The 20,329-nt window shown below is 36.7% G+C and overlaps 2 protein-coding genes across 4 annotated transcripts in view; one reads left to right on the forward strand and one right to left on the reverse strand.

The window, feature by feature from the left end:
- The window catches only part of LOC149416953 (cell adhesion molecule Dscam2-like), a 63,485-nt gene extending 54,709 nt beyond the window's left edge, over positions 1–8,776 (forward strand). For 2 of the 3 annotated variants that reach the window (XM_089640700.1, XM_089640702.1), the window contains 8 exons: positions 158–349; positions 1,847–2,032; positions 4,121–4,450; positions 5,311–5,467; positions 6,251–6,429; positions 7,213–7,245; positions 7,325–7,504; positions 8,613–8,776. In XM_089640700.1, the coding sequence (XP_089496826.1) occupies positions 158–349; positions 1,847–2,032; positions 4,121–4,450; positions 5,311–5,467; positions 6,251–6,429; positions 7,213–7,245; positions 7,325–7,504; positions 8,613–8,773 (1,418 nt within the window). In that variant the 3' untranslated portion in view covers positions 8,774–8,776. The remainder of the gene's footprint in view (positions 1–157; positions 350–1,846; positions 2,033–4,120; positions 4,451–5,310; positions 5,468–6,250; positions 6,430–7,212; positions 7,246–7,324; positions 7,505–8,612) is intronic. The other variant, XM_089640701.1, reaches the window with a different exon arrangement.
- Positions 8,777–10,599: 1,823 nt separating this feature from the next.
- Positions 10,600–20,329, reverse strand: part of LOC149416955 (CLIP domain-containing serine protease HP8-like) — a 59,627-nt gene continuing 49,897 nt past the window's right edge. Inside the window, exons 4-6 of the mRNA XM_089641081.1 lie at positions 19,724–20,038; positions 18,148–18,325; positions 10,600–12,052 (exon numbers count right to left, since the gene is read on the reverse strand). Coding sequence (XP_089497207.1) covers positions 11,806–12,052; positions 18,148–18,325; positions 19,724–20,038 — 740 coding nt within the window. The 3' untranslated portion in view covers positions 10,600–11,805. The remainder of the gene's footprint in view (positions 12,053–18,147; positions 18,326–19,723; positions 20,039–20,329) is intronic.

Raw genomic sequence — 20,329 nt, forward strand, 5'->3', positions numbered from 1 at the left:
GGCAGGTATTTATGTACTTACTTACATATCTTACTTTGTAAGGCCTAATTTTAATTGACTTGGCGTCAACCAGCGCTTCCGTGTCATATTTCCCTCTGTTTCCATTATCTATGATGGGAACCGTGGAAATTTATTTATCCTCAATCCATGTTTTTAGGTGTTGACGAGACAGTCAGTGGCAACTACACTTGTTCTGCCAAGAACCTCTTTGGTTCTGACGAGATAACCTACAGCGTAATCTGCCTCCTGCCCCCGGGCCCCCCCTCTCTGCAGCTGCTCTATACCACGGCCTCCAGCGCCCAGCTGCAGTGGAGTCCTAACTCATCTGATGGGGGCTCTGCCATATTAGGTAAAAAAATATTTTTATTTAAAAAAAAGTTATTTAAAAAGAGATTTCGCCACAATTTGGCCAATCTGCAAACGCCCGCGAGCTCACGCTTGCCAAAATGTGGGCAATATAAAGATATATTTTAATATATTTATAGGAATTATTTCATAAGCTTGAGCTGCATCGTAATCTTCAATTAATCAGAAAGCTATCTTAGTAGTTTCACACTCTAACAAAAGATGTCACGCATCTCTTCCGACTTATTTGAAATTGACATTCCTTGAACCGAAATTATTGAAATATGTTTTCTTACAAGTTTTTGATCGTGCGTTTACATATTAAAAAATGCATGTTAGAAATTAAATTTATAGCAGTGCTTATCAACTAGGCCGTAGACAATATACAGAAGTCGTAATATTTAATTTCCAAGTAGGTTCTACAAACGACAATTTAAAAGTAAATAGTAAACAGAATTTAAGCTTTTTTAGTTTAACGATTTTTTTTTAATATTTTTCATGAATCCTGAAAATTACAATTAAATGTAGGTGCCTTCAATGGCTCTCTAGTACTATAAGCATTTCATATATCTCCGTATTAAAATTCGGAGATATAATTTTTTGAAAGAGGGCTGTCAATTTCTAAAACAAACACTTACATATTTCCAAGCGTTCAAGACTGAAATTAATTATATGGCAGAACGCTCCAGTGGATAAGTACTTAAATTACCATCAAAATCACAGGTCCGTAAGGTATGGACTCAATAACTTATTGAATTTTGGTGAAATTGAGTGAGGTATTTAAGACGATGCACTACATCGTGTAATATTTTAAATTGAGCCGCTATCAATAATAACCCTTACGTAGATGGAGATAAGGTTTAAATTCCCGCTTAACACCATCCGCCTGTTTTGATTTATGCAAGAAAAAAACATGGCTAAAAAGTCCTTTTTATTTTATTTTATAAATATTTTTTTTTTCGATCGTTTTATAAATAACTTAATTTGCCACATTATACAATAAAATCATAACCAAAAATGGGTTTGTAAGAAGAAGATTTTGAACTTTAAAGCAGTTTTCATAGGACTATACATGATTTTTTTCTGGGCTTATAAAAAGACTTATACAAAAGAATACTCGATTATTTCAAAGGCTAAGATGTATTCTAATCGCAGTATGTAATTAAAGCATCTGAAATATTTTTAGGCGACCAAATTTTCAAACCAAAAACACATGATTTTGAATTACTACGTATGGCATCGCCTTAAGGGTTAAATGTATCTTCTGACCACCTTACTAGAAGAACCTTTGCTGCGGTGTTCATACAGTAATTAAAACGTAGCATCGTCCTTAAGACTCTCAAGGAAGATTATATCAAATTGAATAATACATTTTGTGATTGAATCATATCTTTCAGCATCCACTGGTTTATCTGTATATATTTTTATATTATTATATTTCGCCCTACTTTTGTTTCAAGAGCCCTTAAAATAAATAATAAAAGCTCTAATTTCGTTACAGGATACACTCTGAGTTACAAAAAGTCCGACGAGAACTTGCAGGTTATGGAGCTCTCCCCGGAAGTGACTTCTTATAAAGTAGAAGGTCTGAAGTGCGGGTCAAGATACGCTTTCCAAATTGCCTCTTACAACAGGGTGGGTAAGGGGGAGTTTAGCCTGCCACTTCACACGAGTACCAAGGGAGAAGGTTTGTTCTACATCCGTTCTTTTATTACGCTTTTACAATAGGTCGCACTCGCTACACGGGGTGACAATATTAACCACACCGAGTATAGATTCATTCACGCATTACTTAAAAAGTGTTTGAATTAATAACGTAGAACAAAAATTATATGTATTTTTGTAATTAAATGGTTCGACTAGCAAACATGGCCTTGCGCCTAGCTTGGTAGGTTGCAATAAAAGAGTCACCAACTTCATGGAAAAGAGTCACAAACTTCATGGAAGAGAAAAGACGTAAGTAAAGGGTACCCAAATATATTATATTTGGGTACGCATTATTTTTATGAAATATTTAAATTTTTGATATTTTCCACAAAAGGAGACTTTTTTTGTACAAAATTGAAAAAAATAGAGAAACAGAATCTTACTTTCATATTTTAAAGCACCAAAAAATCGCGCGAAAATAACGAATTACGCAAAATGCAAAATTTTCAGATATCTGATTTAAAAAACCCGTGTTAATGAAATATATAGGTACATATTAGTAGTGGTGATATTTGATTAATTATTGTTTTGTTTTTAATCAACTAATGTTACAAAATGTTCATTAAAAACACGCAGCTTTACCGATGGATTTTGCATATTCTAATGCTTAGAAGCAGAGGTTGCTTCTGCCAGTTGGTAAAACCATGGGGGAATAAAATTGACTAAATACATAGACATATGAATATTAGTAGACCTGCCCTAAGTGATTAAAAGCGTATTATCCCCACTCCCCATACCGGTTCCATTGGAGCCGGCTGTGCTCGCGTATGGCCTCAAGTGAAATTTGAAAACGTGACGTCATCATTCTTGTGCGAACTATGGTCGAGGCATCATCGGTTCATTTTACGAAATAACACGGCAAAATGTTGACCTAATGCTATGAAAACTTGTAAAAATAGATGTGAAAAAGAGAATAAACCCAATTGTCGTATTACATTCCATATATAAGCATTATTTTACTTTATTTTAAGCATATTCACATTGTATAATATGGATCAGTTGTAGAAACATGTCTGGACGCGAAACACAAAGCTGGTTGGTTGCTGGGAAGTAAATTATGAACATTTATAAAAGTGTCTTAACTAAATACTTAAACGAAATATTCGACTCTGAAAATAGAACCGAATTTTTTGCCGAATTTGGACTTCGCAAATTTGTTCATAACGTGGCGAGTAATTTGCGCTCCCATGTTAAAATGTCTATTCATTCAAAAGCAGATTTTACTTTTAAGAAGTAAATGGTGATATTATAATGCGAGATGCCTATTTACTGTCAGATTGATTTATTGACGAATCACAGTCAGCTTCACCCCCTTCGTTCTTCAACAGTTGATTTTACCCCTCGCCATTATCTTCTCGTCTATTAATTCCTATGTCTGTGACTAAATCAATGAGGAATAAGCATATACTCGTATTTCCGCCAAGGATAAAACCAATAACGTTGATAAGATATACTGTAATGAAATAGTGTAGGTATATTTCAATTTCATCAAACAGCAATGCATTAAAATGGATTGAATTTATTATTTTTTATGTAATGTAATTTGATTTGTTTGGCTTGCAAATTGGGATTAATTATTAAATTATCACAAAAAGTACACTAACCTAATTCACAGTGCAACAGTATTTTAAACGCTTCATGTATCATAATATGCGTATAAAATATTAAACTAAGATTATTAAGAATCAAATAGATAATATTTTGATACAGCACACATAATATGTACAAGCAAAATATTTATCTATTATATAATCTAATTGTTATCCTTTGTGCTATGCTTTAAAAACCTTTTCTTGTAAATATTAAAATAAAAATATTTATGATTTAACCCACTTGTATAGGAGTATAGGTACAATGGTGTTCACTTTTTTCTATATCAGTTGTGATAACTTTTTTGTAGAAACCGTAGAGACCTGAAATGTCGCGACATTTGTAATTTTTAGGTAAAATTGTGTAGGCTAACAGAAAAACTTTCAAAACCCATTCAAGAGATTCTATTCCAGTTGTTTTTGTACTGATTAGGAGGCGTCAGTCGATGTTAATATTAGGTACTTGATGTTTATTTTAGCCCCGAAATTCTCAAAAGACTGGTCGTCCCTTACTTGGAGCAACTCTACCAGCATAGTGGTGGACGTCCAGCGGGCTCTGAGCGGCAACAATGAGGGCTCGCTGTGTCCGCTGCTGGCTTTGGCAGCCGAGTGGCGACGGGACGAGCGGGGCGAGAGCGGGAGCAGCGAGGGCGGCGGCACGTGGAACGCAATCAGCGTGCACGGGCGGGGGCCGCTGGCCATCCCCGCCCTCGCGCCGGCCAGCTGGTACCAGATCAGAATCTCTGCGGAGAATCATGCTGGGAAGGGGGAGGCTACCCTTAGAGCCGCTACTACTACGCTTTCAGGGGGTGAGTTCATTTTGTGCACTGTGAAAGCCAGTGGGACTACAATTTCTTTTTAATATGGGTAGTATTTCAGGTGTTCTAGAAGAACGTTTTTGCATCATTACGCTTCTTTATGTCATCACCGCAAAAGTGTTCCATCTAACTAGAACAAGAATATAAGCTAAACTTTGGCACCCTCATTTGGGGAAAAGTGTGCTTGAGAAAGTGGGGAGGTGAAGGAATTAAAGGTGAGATGTACCTGGCTACTGTCGCCAAATGCGGCCGACGGTATTTCAAGCAAAATTTCAATTCTAAATGGTATTTTTCACCATCCCCTTGAAATTGAAAGTTAATACCTATCTAACACTCTCGAGCCGATTTCCCTTATGTTATTTCATTTGATTATTTCATTATCACCACCTTTATTGGGGGTTTGCCTCATGATTATAATTTAATTAATACCAATGAATTTGAAGCTACTATATATTTTTTAGCGGTTGCATTGCAAGGGATGTGATTTATTTATATTTAAAAATTAATGAAATAGTACCTAACCATTGTTTTTTTACGTAAAAAGGTTTGAAAAATTTGAAATAATCTTTGGCGGTGAACACCAAATTTTATTTTCAGACGGTGAATTAGTTACTTCCCGAAGTATTCAGTCTAAAACATCTGAGATTTCATAAATTTGTTCAGAATCAAAATTAATTTAGATATACTACAAATTCGACCGTAGTTTCATTCCAATACGCCAGGGCCACGCACTGCAAATTTTTCGGCACGCCTTCTTTACTTACGTCGTTAATATGACTTTAAAAATTTAAAAATATTATTCCATCTTAATTCTGGGTTAAATTAAGTTATTTTTTATTCATTTGTTGCAGCTCTCTTGTCATCTGACGTGTATGTCCCCGTGCCCATCCTGCCGATAGACCTCGAAGCATCTCACGACAACATTTTCAACCTGATCTCCATAACGCTTGCTTCCCTGGCGGCCATATCCACTCTTTCGGTGTTGTACCTCCTGGTCGCAAAACGAAGGTAATTTTGCATTTTATGAGAATAAAAGCAGAGCAACTTGACTATAATGAACTGGCATATACCATAGTAATCAATTTGGCTTAAAGGTTCTATAGCTCTTTTATGAAGATGGGATGAAGTCACTTTGGAAATCGGCTTCGTTATCCCTGCCAGAAGACTGGTGGAGTGTTCGTTGTAGACATTATTAGAAAATTTTATCCAATTTTGTCCACATTCACAGGATGTAAGGTAAATTTATGCATCATGTACGCACAGTTAGTGTGACTGTATTGGTTCCGATAATTTACACTAGTCCACTATCCGCGGAAGAAGGAATCATGGAAATTCAATGAATGCTACTGTTCGACAAGAATGTGCAGGGAAACACTCATATTTATGACTAATGAATGAAGAGGTGTACCTTACGTCTGGCAAGATCGGTTGGTTTCGTTATCATCCAGCAGTGGATTCTTGTTGTTTATACATATACAGTCTGTTTATGTTCGATTCTCACTTATTTGGTGTCTCCCATCTGCGTCATGTTGGAAGGGTTACTTTCGATGAAACATGGAACCATGGTGGTGAAATTAAATGACGAGTTCCACCCACTGTGGTAACAAAAAAACCTAACAAAAGACACCGGACTTGTACCGGAAACAATAAAAAAACTCGAAGTTCCTCAAGGGTCATTATTGGGTCCTACATTATTTATAATTTGCCATTAGCACATGGGTACGTAAAGTTGCAATTCAATTAATAATGATCAATGTAATAAATTATGTATAATATATGTTATTATTCTAGTGTGATCTGCAACTGCAGCGACCAATCAGTTTACGGCGGCGACAGACAGCGAAGCCAGTCGCAGGCCAGCGACGAGAAAACCATCTGCGCTGAGCAGCAGAACACACGCAACTGTCAGCATGACTACTCCACGTCACCAGTCAAAGGGCAGCCCGACAAGATGAGGAGGGAGACTGAAGGTACGGTGTATACAACACAGTGATTGACCTGTTACGATGTTTCGATGTAACAGAAAGGATGGCTGCAATGGATCTCTTATTTGCGGGATTGTGCTAAAAGCAAATTCACTCTTAATTTATTTGAAATGGGCTTCATTGACTTTATTCAGGAGTGGGGAACCTACGGCCCGCGAGGCTTATTTATGCGGCCCCCAAGAACTTTCCAAAACATTCATAACGCAAGAATGGTTTTCTTAAGATTATAGTTAAGTTATAGTAACATTAAGATTTTTGTTGTTTCATATCATTATTACAAAACCCAGAGAAATAATATAGATGACAGGTACTTACGCATAGACTTATGTTACTGGAAAGCAATTTAGCACATATAAGTAGATGATCCGACATCGCTTTTTAATTTAATTGTAATATTTTATTATTTTCCTAATAATAAATGAAATGTGTAAGAAGAAATTATTAGTGTAATTCTAATTAAACTGGGACTCGCTTATAGATCAAATTACATTTGACGCATTTGAGAATTCAAATATCGCACATTCACCCCTTCCTCCCTAAAATAAGTGTAGCCCGCGAGTAATGGTACAAACATCTAATGGGCCCGACGGCAAAAAGGTTCCCCATCCCTTATTTATGTAATATTGTGTTCATTTATACTAAATATACATTTATTTCTTAAATATTTTTTTAAGTTATTTTTCTAAGTATTCCTTTATTGCCCTACACTTTATAATATTATGTACTTCATCAAACCAATTATTTAAATAATTTTCTAATTTCTTTTAGCTCCCTTTAATAAAACAGAAAACTTTTATGTAGGTACGTATCATTTATATTCCACTTAAATACATTATTACGACCCTTCTGCCCAACCCACCAACGTTAACTTTATTTCCAGACATGTACGAGATCAGCCCATACGCCACCTTCCAAGTGGGAGGGCCTCCGAGGTCTTCCACGGCCCCAATCGACCACACCCTGCAGTTCCGGACCTTTGGACACATGGACAACGATGCCTCTCCGTCGCCCTGCAAGAGGCACTACCCTCAGAAGACGCATAGATACACCAGATCTAAAGGTGATGAATGCTACATAGCAATGATCCATAAATGTGTGTTTAGTTGAAGTAAAACAATGTTATTTTTTTGGCTGAGGGCTAAATTTATTTTCAATTAATAACCTGTCTGATAAAGAAAGGAATAATATGTATAAAGAAACCTTATCAAGAATGCAAGTAAACCAGAAGGCAAAACGTCCAGTTGGTCACCCAGCTAAAACTGGGGGAAACAACTCTAGATCCTGCATGAAATAAAACCGGAACCTGGAATAGTCGAAGACGAGAAGAGTTGAATATTATTCATATTTAATAGAAGAGAAGAAATGGTTGCAATACTAACAAATGTAAACGAAACATGAAATAAAAAAATTCACAGAAAAATAAAAAGATAACATTCTCAACTGGGAATCGATCCCAGGATCTCAGTCTTGCCGGGACAACGTCATTATCCCCTCGACCATTGGGATCTAATTATTATACATCATGACTATAACTTACTATCTTGCAACCATTTTTTTCCATATTTTCGACAACTGTCTTTTTGGATAATCGCAAAGTTTTGAAAAATTAATTTGTAACCTAGATGTATCGGATAAATATATCAGATTTTCATTTACATGGGATACATATTGACTTTTTCTAAAAGTTTAAATGAATATTCAATTTTTATTGGACAACTCTTTCATTAACTTTTTAAGGTTTTACCCATCAAGTGAGACAGTTATCTTATTATTTTCTATGCATGTTCTGTTTCTTTTCTTCTTAATTTGTCCGAATTGTCTTCTTCTTTAATGAGAGATTACGTTGATAGATATATCCTTCAAATGTTAAATATTGTTATAAATATATACTACACACGTCACCTGGTTATTAAGGAATAAACATACCACTTACCAGACATTACAAGGAAACATATCATAGGTACCCAACATGAAGTATCTTATTCCTGTATATTATTTCATCTCTGTAAATCATGTACTGTTTGTTTCTATAATATAAAATAAAATAAAATTGTTTGCGGAACTGCTACCAACTGACACCTTGTGCTGTTATGGGTACCCGATCCGAAAAAGACAAGGGGAAGATTTCGGGAAAATATTAAATTTATTAACATTGTTTAATATTTCAGGGTCAGAAGACGAGCTGGAGAACGGCTGCGAGCTGCTGCAGCCAATACGGATGAGGGGCAGACCCCGGCAGGGCTCGGGGCCCTCGTACTGCGTCCCCATGGCGGGACAGGGCGAGGGCTTCCAAGCCGTGCTGCAAATAAACAAGAGCGACGTTTGTTAATATTAAGATCATTTTATAATTATAATCATGGTACCAATAAATATAATAAACCCAATTACAAATAATGAAAATTTTATTTTTCTAACATCTACGAAAAAATGAGGATCCTTTTTCAAAATCCGATGTTTTTAATTTTTAAAATGTTTTAGACTTTTTTAAGTAAATTAATTAACCACGCACCTGAAAAACCTGTTTTTGCGCCGAGGTGACACCTTTGACTCCACAAATGTAATAAAGTAAATCTTCTTGTTGAGGGTTCATGTCTTAGATAAAGAGGGTTAGGAAAATGGCTGTGAACTTCACCTAGCGGATATTCCAACAACTATTTTGTACTCGCGTTTGTATAGTTTCGAAACATCTACTGTATTTTTAATTCGATTAGCATCCGGGGAACATGCCACAGAAGAGAAACGTAACTAAAATTTTATTTATTATTGTAGAAAGCAATCACTTTGTGGTTTGACATATTTAATAAAATAAAATAAAATACTTTTTGTTTTAAGACAACGAGTTTTTAATATTTTCTAGAACCGACCGGTTTCGCTTTACTCAAGCATCTTCAGGGTAAAAATTATTGTACCCTGAAGATGCTTGAGTAAAGCGAAACCGGTCGTTTCTAAAAATTATTAAAAACTCGTGATTTTAAAACAAAAAGTATTTTTTTGTTTTACAAAATTTTATTCGAAGTATGTGGGTGTTCTTGCCATCGTTTCAAAATATGAGAGAAAGAGAAAGTGAATTTATTCTTAAAATTAAAAAACACTAAAAATTGAAGCAATGGAAAAGTGTTTAGACATGGAAATATTTTTTTACTGAAAGAAAATAATGATATTTTGAATGCTAGTGAGGTATTTTGTTTGATAATGATGAAAATCTTTTTAATGATGGCAACCCTCGAACAACAATAGAGTTAGTAAAAATAAATATATAATTTGGTTCACAACCACGATTTTTTATTAATTTATTGACAGACTGGTTTTGTTTAGCTCAAACATCATCAGGGTGCAAATTAATACTGATTAATTTACATAATTTGCAAAGAAAAAAATAACAAAGAAAACCAAGAATTTTACAAACTAATGTCAATTGGAAATCAATTTATTAAACCTAATTTGAAAACAACACAAATGCAAAACCATTATATTTACTAAGCCATAAAAAACTACAATAATCTCCCTTCTGAACTGCGCTGTATTGTCAACCAATCAGAACAAATAAATGAAATTAAAAAAGAAAAAAACTTAAATTAAACATTACATTGAAAAATCTTTATTCTATACAAAAAAAATATTATTACATAAAACTTATGTAAGAATCGTGGCTCCCTTATCAGGCACAAGAACTCTTCTTTTCTGATAGGGTATACATAACCAATGATGATCTAAAATGTAATATTATTAAATATGTATGTTTCTTTATTCCTTATATTACAATTAAAAAAAATTAATAATATATTCCAAACAGTATTAATTTGCACCTTGATGATATTTGAGCTAAACGAAACCGGTCGGTCAATAAATTAATTAAAAATCGTGGTTGCAAACAAAATAACTGTTTTATTCTTATTAAATATGTCAAACCGAAAAGTGATTGCTTTCTACAGTAAAAATAAAGTCAGTGGCTCTCGATCATCGATATTATATAACAATAGTTAATATCGACGAGGACATTCATTAAACACGTTCTGAAGTTACTCACTTAGACATAAAATAGAATTCTAGAAGAAGCACGTATATTAAAATAAATAAATAAATGTGACAGTTAACGCAATGGAAGCGAATAATTGAAGTGGGGTTTGTTTTTTAAATGATAACACTTTTTGTTCCTATATATTGTTTTATTCTGTTACAAAACCTTAACATCTTTCTTCATAACAAAAATATTTACAAAAATAAAGCTTAATAAGTAAGACGTCTCACAACGTTATTTATGTTTAAAATAGTACAACAATAAATTCAATAAATAAAAAAATATAACTTCATTCTTAATTGAACGAAAATTTGGATATTTGACTGGTGTAATCATGATTAGAAGAGAAGATAGGCATTCATTTTGTTACAAGTCACCTTTTCATTCAACACAATTACTGTTTCCGTTTGGCATTTTTATACAAAGCTTCTTACAGTTTTTCGTGTAACTATTTATATAAAATGTTACATGTATGTGTTGCCTATTGGAATTTCATACAGCTATAGTGTAAAATTGATAACGTGATTGACTTAATGACGACAGTCTCTTGATGGGAATAGGTACTGGTAGATATTTATATGGTTTTGTGTGTGGTGTGGTTTACCCGATTTTAAAGAATGTCAGTACTTTAAAGACCTGTGAAAATAAGGAAAATCCACTCCGGTTACTCAGTCAATCAGTCATATCTGATTCCGTATTTTTCCTTAATCTATCCTTTATTTCAAGTTTGTAAAAGACTTTGGTATTTTTTTCGCCTCTTGTATAAGTTAGGATCTGATTTCAACTCTGCTGATTTTTTGTGAATCGACATTGATGGATAAAAAAAATCCATAAATTTGTAGCAAAATTCAGCATGCATTGCAAAAAGATCCATAAAAACTAATTAGGCATGCATTACAAGTGCTTAAAGCTTAAAAACTATCTCTTGGCTAAAGGTTATTTGTAAAGGGCCTTTGTAATACCATATTACCATCATTGCAGTAACTGCACCAAATGTACAAACAACAAACAAGAGCCCTCAAACAAGAGATAAACAAAAAAATATTGTTTAGAACGAAAAAGGTTAGCACGAAATAATATTCTTTTGCCGTCGAATTTCTTACATCGTACATGGGTTTCTCGGAATCAAAGAAACCACCGGAGGCTTCTGCTTAGAAAAACCTGCAGGACTGTTGAAGTGTTAGACAGATGTTGGTTGGATGGTGTGGAAGCGAAAACTGCAGCCTTGGGCTAATAAACTAAAGGGAAACACCATGAGATTGGCTGGCATGGCATACATAGCTTTGTATTATTTCGTCAACAGTTTCTACCAGTTTCTAACAAAATAACAACTAATCCTATAGCTATTGCGACTTGAGCTGGTCTAGTATCCAGTCCATGTAGTAGGCCACTCTCGTGTATACGGCGGGGATGCCGGGCGTGCCACAGTTTTTGGGACCGTAGCTGACGATGCCGTGCTGCACGTAGCTGAAGGAGTTGCCGACGGGTCCTGGTAGCTTCAGAGGCCCGCCGGAGTCACCACCGCACGAATCTACGCCGGACACTCCACCTGCACACACCTGGCGGAAGCCGACGCCATCGGATGTCGACCTGGAAGTTAAATAAATTATCAGTACATTGTTTTATTAGAAATTACGTGTTTTTTGTCATAACAGTGGATAACTAATAAGGTCATTGGAAGGTGGGTGAACGCAGGAAACTGCATTAATTAAAAAATGAACGCAGTTGGCGCTACTAAAAACATGTCCAAATAAAGTTAATAATCCCACTATGGAGTGCTGATACCAACCCCGATATATTGCAGTGAGACATGTCTCATGTAAACGTATTGTGAAAATCTATAACTTGTTGAAAATCTCACTTCTATAGAGAAACAACTGATAGTTTCCCTAGAGAATTATGTTTTTTCGTGGACAGTGAGGGATGGAACTGGCAGAAGAAGGATGAAGGTAGACTGGACGCTTTAAAAAAGGCGTGAATTTGGTAAAACATGTATGTATGGCCGTATAAACTATATGGACATCAGGTAAATTCTTGCAAGCGTAATGGATAAGGTTAAGGAAGGAATACTTAGATGGTTTGGCATGAAGAGCGCGAGAACGAAAAAAGGAGTATAAGAAGAATACATGACGTGGAAGTGAATGGAAGCAGAAGTCGGGAACGTCCGATGAAGATATGGCACGATATTGATGTATGGTAAAGTTAGGAGTATGGATCACCGTGATAACAATGTGGAAATCCTAAAAATTCTTGCAAGGCATGTAAGCGTAATGGATAAGTTTAAGAAAGGGACGAAAGCATATATGAGGGGTGTAATGAAACAAGGAGTGTCTGTCTTCTCTGCAAACAGCGTGAAGATTAGGTAGTCTGACGACCTTCATGGTCGAGGGGTAATTACATTAGTTATATATATATTTTTTATTTTATTACTTTGTGTTATTTCGCAAATCATTTATTTAAAATAATACGCAGTATACTTGCAATATTATCTAAAGTGGAATATAATCTCAGTATCGCCCTTGTGTAAGATCACCATTCACAATTGAAATAGTGCTTGAAATGGCTTTATCCGTATTTGGTGACCAGATCTGCAGAATTTCCACAGTCTTACTGACTTCAGACGATTGCGAGCAGTTGGGACTATTGTACGGTATTCACAAAAATAAATTGTTTAAAGAGAGTCTACATGTTTCCCTCTGAACTAAAATTTTATTTTTTAAGTCTCATCCTTGTACCTACTTGCACGCTTCGTATACCCGTTTGCTTAATATTCGAATCTAAAATATTGTACTAAATTTTAAAAATTAAAATGTAAATATTAGATCATTTTCAAAGATATTTGTTTAGAGAGGGACAACATAAACACATAAGATATATTTTTCCCACTTCTAGACCATAACAATTTGTTTAGAGAGAGACAACATAAACATATAAGATCTATGGTTCCCACTTCTAGACCGTAACAATTTGTTTAGAGAGGGACAGCAAAAACATATAAGATCTACATATTGTTCCACTTCTAGACCATAACAATTTGTTTAGAGAGGGACAAAAAAAACATATAAGATCTATTGTTCCACTTCTAGACCATAACAATTTGTTTAGAGAGGGACAACAAAACATATAAGATCTATGGTTCCTACATCTAGACCATAACAATTTCAATATGGAACAGCTAGTAATAGAATAATACTTAATAATATTTGGCTAATTTATATAACGCCGTTTTCGTGAGAAATCACCTCAAGGGCGCTGTACAAATATATTTCTTAAATAGTTAACCATAGAACTACTGACTTAAAACTAGTGACTTACGTCTGAGACTTATATCTAGAGACTAAGGCCTATAACTACTATCTTAATAAAATACATATTTACATATGTAGAAACTTATAACTAAAATTAACATTAACAATCTAATTTTACAAGCGCCAGAAGAAGGAGGGAGTTCTATTTTATAATAGGGTACTTTTAAAAGTAGTTTTATTATTAGCTGGAAATATATCTTAAATGAATGAATGAAATTAATCGTCGATCTTTAACTCATTTAAATGATTCATCTGCCAAAAATTACACCGATTGACGTGTTATGTTTCCGCTGATATTGTCCATTGTCCATTGGTAGGCAAGTCAATCGAATTTTGACTTTATCATAAGTAGTTGAACGCAATCGCTAGAGAATGTATGTGTGTGAATCATCAATTACGGTATACCAAAAGGAAAAAAAAATATATTTGGATAGAATGACGGATTTATGGAAATGAGTGTCTGAAAAAGTGAGTTTTTAATTTGGATCTAAATTCTGTTGGGCTGGTTACACATCTCAATTCCATAGGAAGTTTATTCCAAGCCTTAGGGCCGGATACTCCGAATGCACGATCACCAAACTTAGTGTTCGGATTTCGCTTAGGCTCATTCAACCTTCCAATTGCAGATGATGTCGCTGATCTGAGAGTTGACTGCCTCAGACCAGTATTTTCCGAAATGCATAGCTCAGAAATATACGGTGGCGCCATTTCGTTGATAGCTTTAAACACCATCCAGCATAGCTTGTACTGGATCCTTTCAGGACACTTGAAGATTTCGGAGGTGTTCCGAAATGTGCGAAAACTTGGGTACCCCGGTGATTAGCCTTGCTGCGGCGTTGAACACTGATTGTAGTTTATCAGTTTCGCATTTAGGAAGATTTGCATAGATGCCGTTGCAATAGTCAAATCTCGATACTATATATGAGTTCACAAGTAGTTTAATTGCCTCTGTTGAAAGGTTTCTACGAACTGACTTAAGTTATCTTAGGTAGAAGAACACCGTGCAAACGGTCTTATTTACCTGACTTTATTACTTAATACAATGAACTTCTAATCCAACCAATCTTTTGAGTTTGGTTTGTTTCCATAGTTTCTTAAAGGTTTTAATTTAATAATTTTAAATTGTTCAGTAGAGAAACAGGTCAAATGTTCCTGAACTGTAAATGGCTAGAGTTTGACGTTTCAAACTTAGTTATAGATCTGACAATGTTCTGAAAACATTTTTTTTTCTTTATATTAACTCCACACAGGAGGCCCTGAAGAATATAATTTCCCTCAGGGCTTATGTCATCTTTGGGGATGCTGTGTGGAGGGTCTTTTTGTGGAGAGGAAGGAGTGAACATGGGTCTTGAAGAGTCCCATGTTGTAGGAGGGAGGAAACACAGAAGCCGGCAGCTCGTTCCACAGCCGAGCTGCTGAACTTAAGAACGAATCGTAGAAGCGACCCGTTCTCATGTGACAAATGTCAACCGTGTACAAATGTTGGGCGCGCGTTTGGCATGTATCCCGACTACCCGAATACCCGTGCCGAAGGGATCAATGACGCTAGTTCCTCAGAGCATCTTCCATTGTAATACCGATAGAACAAGAACAGCCTACCTACCTACCTACCTGACGCCTGTGCTCTAAAGATTGCAGTCCGTTTGTTAATATTAAGGAATCTATCAAACGGACTGCCCGTTTTTGTACAGAGTCAAGGGTTTTTTTCAGGTATTTAGGGGCTCCGGACCAGAGATGGCTGCCAAATTCGATAGTAGGGCGCACTTGCGATTTGTACAGGGTCAGCAGTTGTGTACTATTTAAGTATCTGCGGGCCCTGTACAGTACGCCCAGCTTCTTAGAGGCCAACTTTACTCTGGCTTCGATGGAGCCCCCGTACCTAAGCTGGTCACTTATAGTTACACCAAGTATATCAATGGAAGGCCTGTTCGGAAGATTGCGTCCGTTGAAGGAGACTAGATTATCATTTGGATCCCTGTTAGACGTAATCAGACAGGATTGGGTCTTCGAAACATTAAATTTGACGAGATTATTTTTACCCAAGGAGGAAATACTCTCGAGATAACCGTCCATTCTCTGTTTCAAAGCCCTCCGAGCCGTTGGAGTTTGTGTGCCCTTTGGGGACTTGTCAAACAAAAAGCTATCATGAACTGTACTGTCATCCGCGTAACAATAAATCGGTGCACATGTCAAAAGGTCATTGATGTGCAACAAAAACAAAGTCGGAGACAGAACCGATCCTTGTGGGACGCCAGCATTTATAGAGTGTGAGGAAGAGGTGAAACCTTCAGCAACCGCCTGAATCGACCTATCCCTTAAAAAGTCAGCAATCCACGTACACAGGGATGCGGGAAGTCCGTAAGAAGGCAATTTGTTGACAAGTCCTCGGTTCCAGACCCGGTCAAAGGCCTTGGATATGTCTAGTGCGACCGTTTGGCTCACCATGATGTTCCAGGCACCGCCCCCAAACATGCGTCACATACGCGAGAAGATCACCGCACGAGCGGTTCCGCTGGAATCCGTATTGACGGTCGTTGATAATTTTGTTCTTCTCGAGGTATGTGAGCAGTTTGTCGTTGATCACACATTCCATCACTTTGGACAGAACTGATGTTATCGCTATGGGGCGGTACTTGGCCGGGTTGGAGCGGTCACCTTTCTTGGAAATAGGGTGAATGACCGCTTTTTTCCAACCAGAGGGCACAGTTCCACACTTCAGGGACATTTTGAAGAGCTTTGTCAAAACTGGAACTATTTTCGAAGCACATCTCTGCAATACCAGGGCAGGTATTCCATCAGGTCCACTAGCTTTGTTAACATAAAGCCCCCGTATAACGTGGAGTACATCCCGATGCCGGATACACAGCTTTTTCATATAGAAGCCGCAGTGAGGAACCGACGGCGGAACAGCACCTTCGTCGTCGAGGGTCGAGTTTTCCGTAAACATTTTCCCTAATAGGTTAGCCTTTTCAGTGGTGGTGTTTGCTAGTGAGCCGTCAGGTCTGGTAAGAGTTGGCAAACTGGGTTTGCAAAAATTCCGACCTATTGAGCCCGCAAGCGACCAGAATGCTCTGCTGCCATGCGGGCAGGCAGCCAGCTTTTTGCTGATCTGCAGGTCGTGTTCGAATTTTGACCTATTAATTATTCTCTTGAATTCCTTTGCCGATTCGTTGTATGCTGATCTGCCTTCGGGCGTTCGAGATGTTTTGAAGGCTCGGTAAGCCGCGTTTTTTCGTAGAACTACTTCAGAGCATTGTCGACTGAACCACGGCTTTGAACCCACACCAGTTTGTTTAGAAGTCGATTGTATGAAGCCATCCATTGCCGATTTGATGACTTCACCAATCTCCTGGGCACATCTTGAAGGATCCAAAGTCCGAAAACAAACAGCTTACCACGGAAAAGCGTTGAAATGGGCCCGCATACCGAACCAATCTGCTGACCTATAGTGCCACACTTTTCTCTTCAGCCTCTCATTGGTTGGTCTGAGGTTAACGGGGATTGATGTCGTCACTAGGCAGTGGTCGGATGATCCCAGAGGCGCTGTGACGTCAATCTTATAACCATGTGGCACAGTAGTTAATAATAGGTCTAACAGATTAGAGCGGTGAGTCTGGACATCAGGAACCCTTGTAGGCTCCTGAACCAGTTGCTCTAATCCGTAGCAAATGGCAAAGGATTCCGCCTGTCGGCCAGCCGAGTCCGTTGGGCCTGAGAACTTCAACCATGGTTCGTTATGAACATCGAAGTCCCGCAGAACAATAAACTTGGCCGAAGGGTAGCGGGGCAAGAGATCATCAATAGTATCGCTCAAATGTTTGAAGAGTTCGGAAGTGTCTGATTCGCTATGGTTCGGTGAGCGGTATAGACATGCGTAGAATCTTGCCGTACTAGCAAGATTGACGCGCACCCACATTACGTCGAATCTGGAGTTTTCCAGACTCAATAGTCGCACACAGTTAACGTCAGCTCGACTATAGAGGCAGACTCCTCCTTTCAGTGGAGTTTTCCAGACTCAATAGTTGTTATAACTCCTCGAGGAAATATCTTATTCTACTGCAAAATTAAGACAAATTTTTATGAAATATGAAAAGGGAGAGTGTATACCATATGACATATATAATTAACTCAAAACCCAGACATGTTGAGTTGCTTACCTATAGAACTATGGTATCGATATGGAGATCCTGAAAAAATGCAAGGCTGATGAAAGCGTAGTGAACAAGATTAAAAAATGGACGCTTAGATGGTTTGGACATGTGGAGTGGATTTAGGAGTGTAAGGAGAATAGTCCGGTAATCAGCGTCATGGTTAGTTAGTTTTCTTCATAGATTGAAGAGAAGAGAGGTGTAAAGCAAGCAATGTTTATTAGATTACTTGTTATGTATGTCCCCGCATCGTTTATTGGAGACGCCTGGAACGGTTATCTTGAGGAGTTCCTGACTAGAAGGACCTTGTTCAGTTGCTCCCCAACCTGCGACTATCAGATTTTGATTCTCCAGATTAACTTCTCGCAGCCGCTTCGTTGTGGGCAAGCAAATTGCCAGCACGTTATCTGGAATGAAAGGTCACAATTGAGTATTCTATTCATAGATATTTTCATCGCTCAATGACGTCGGCATAACTACCTTACCTATTACCGAGCACGTCGCACACATCTGAACCTACATGAATTATTCATCAAAATCATCGACGGTCCCAAAAAGATCAGTAATTTTCCAAAAGAACCATATAAAATATTTAAAGTTCAGTGCCACGTTTTCTTATTTTTTGAGAAAAATTAATATTTGAAATCTGCAGAATCTCGAGTCGAAGAAAAATACGGGTGGCTGAAAATATGAAATCAAAAAACTGGTACATGTTTTACAAAATGTGTGTTTTATTTGATGTATAATGTCGCGCTACTAAATGTTTGCTTCCTTCGATAAAAACGTACGTTTATTTCGATATTTCGCATGAACCCTTATCTATTTCTTGGAACTTTATAATTTTTTTTATATAAAGATAACAATTTAGGCAAGTACACGTCCGACATTTTTCGTCTGGACTCTCGCAATATTCAACAATCGTTTCATAGAAATAATCAACAACGGTGGATTTAATTTTTTTAGATATGGAAAATTTATTATAATGGCAGTGAAAGTAAAAAACGACCGAAAACAAAGTAAAATAACCATTTAGAAAAATTAGTTTCGGAGCCAAATTCGGGTAGAACCGTTCCGTCAACCCGGTTGTACTTCGTCGTTTTCCAGATAATCTTTGAAAAACCATCGACAGAATTCAATATACATTTCTGAGAAACTAAATTATTTTACATTTTCGTACCGACAGAAATATTGAAAAACCTGTAATGTGATTATCTGCGGTCAAGCATCAGTTATGGAATAATTATTTTTGGTGATTTGGTCGTTCCTAAACATGCCAACTCATCAATTGATTACTTGCAGTTATTGTATTTTAATTAGTACCTTGTGCCAAACCGCATTACCAGATCAACCAATTTTATATGCGCGCACTTTCCTCATTACCTATTTGGGGAAAAACGGGTATGTTATTTGTTATAGCAATTTTCAAATCCATTATTCAAAATGACGAAATGCAACGTAGTTTTAAAAAAAATATTTTTCAAAGATTTTCAAAAAAATATCTGAACTTCCATTCACATTTAGTATTCTTATTTTATTTAATCTTTTCTTTCTCCTTTTTTAATATTATTGTTTGCTAACAATAATTTAAAAACTTACTTCTTTTTTAAAATCGTTATTTTAAATAAATTACCCTTAGTATACCTAATACATATGTTCCTCCTGTCTCAACACAGGAATTTCCCAGTAAAACGGGCATTGAGCAATCATGCCACTAAAGGGGACTCCAACCAGACAGCCAAGTCAATGAAAATATTCAAAGAACTTACCTAGCTTATTTTCAATATCATCTATAAACGGGTACCTACCTTTCTCAAAATCAATGACTCCGTCGATCTTAATCAGTCCAATATCATTTTGAAACTTGATCTTTCTGAATCTGTCTGGTGTCCCATCATAGTCTGGGTGTATGACAATCTCCTTAATCCCAAAGTCCTGGTAGCCAGGAGCACAGATTCTCTGGCTGAGAGGACCCTCGCAATCGACATTCTTTGATATGTCGTGTTCGCCTACCCTCACTCCAGCTATGGTCTGTGCGCCAAGATTCTTCAGGCAATGGGCTGCCGTGAGGATGTAACGTTCATTGATGATGGTGCCTCCGCAAAGAAAACGTAAACCACGATCTGAAGAAAAATTAACATGTAAAATTAACATGGATAAAACCATAGCCTGTATGAACCAAACGAGATAAGTACAGCTTGGGAGCGTGCCGAGCCATGACCAAACTGCATGGACAAAGGCGCGGAGCCAATGACGGTTTCATAATAATGTAAGTTCATAGCATCTCATTTGTTTCGATTACTTATGGTTAAAACATTGAAAAATGTATGGGTACATTTCATTTCACTAAAAAGTGTGTCTGTAACTGTTTAGCAATATTAGTTACTAAATAACATTAGTAGATAATATTCATA

Source organism: Hesperophylax consimilis, chromosome 16, assembly GCF_061612785.1.
Source record: "Hesperophylax consimilis isolate HC1 chromosome 16, BYU_Hcon_1.0, whole genome shotgun sequence".
NCBI classification, from domain to species: domain Eukaryota; kingdom Metazoa; phylum Arthropoda; class Insecta; order Trichoptera; family Limnephilidae; genus Hesperophylax; species Hesperophylax consimilis.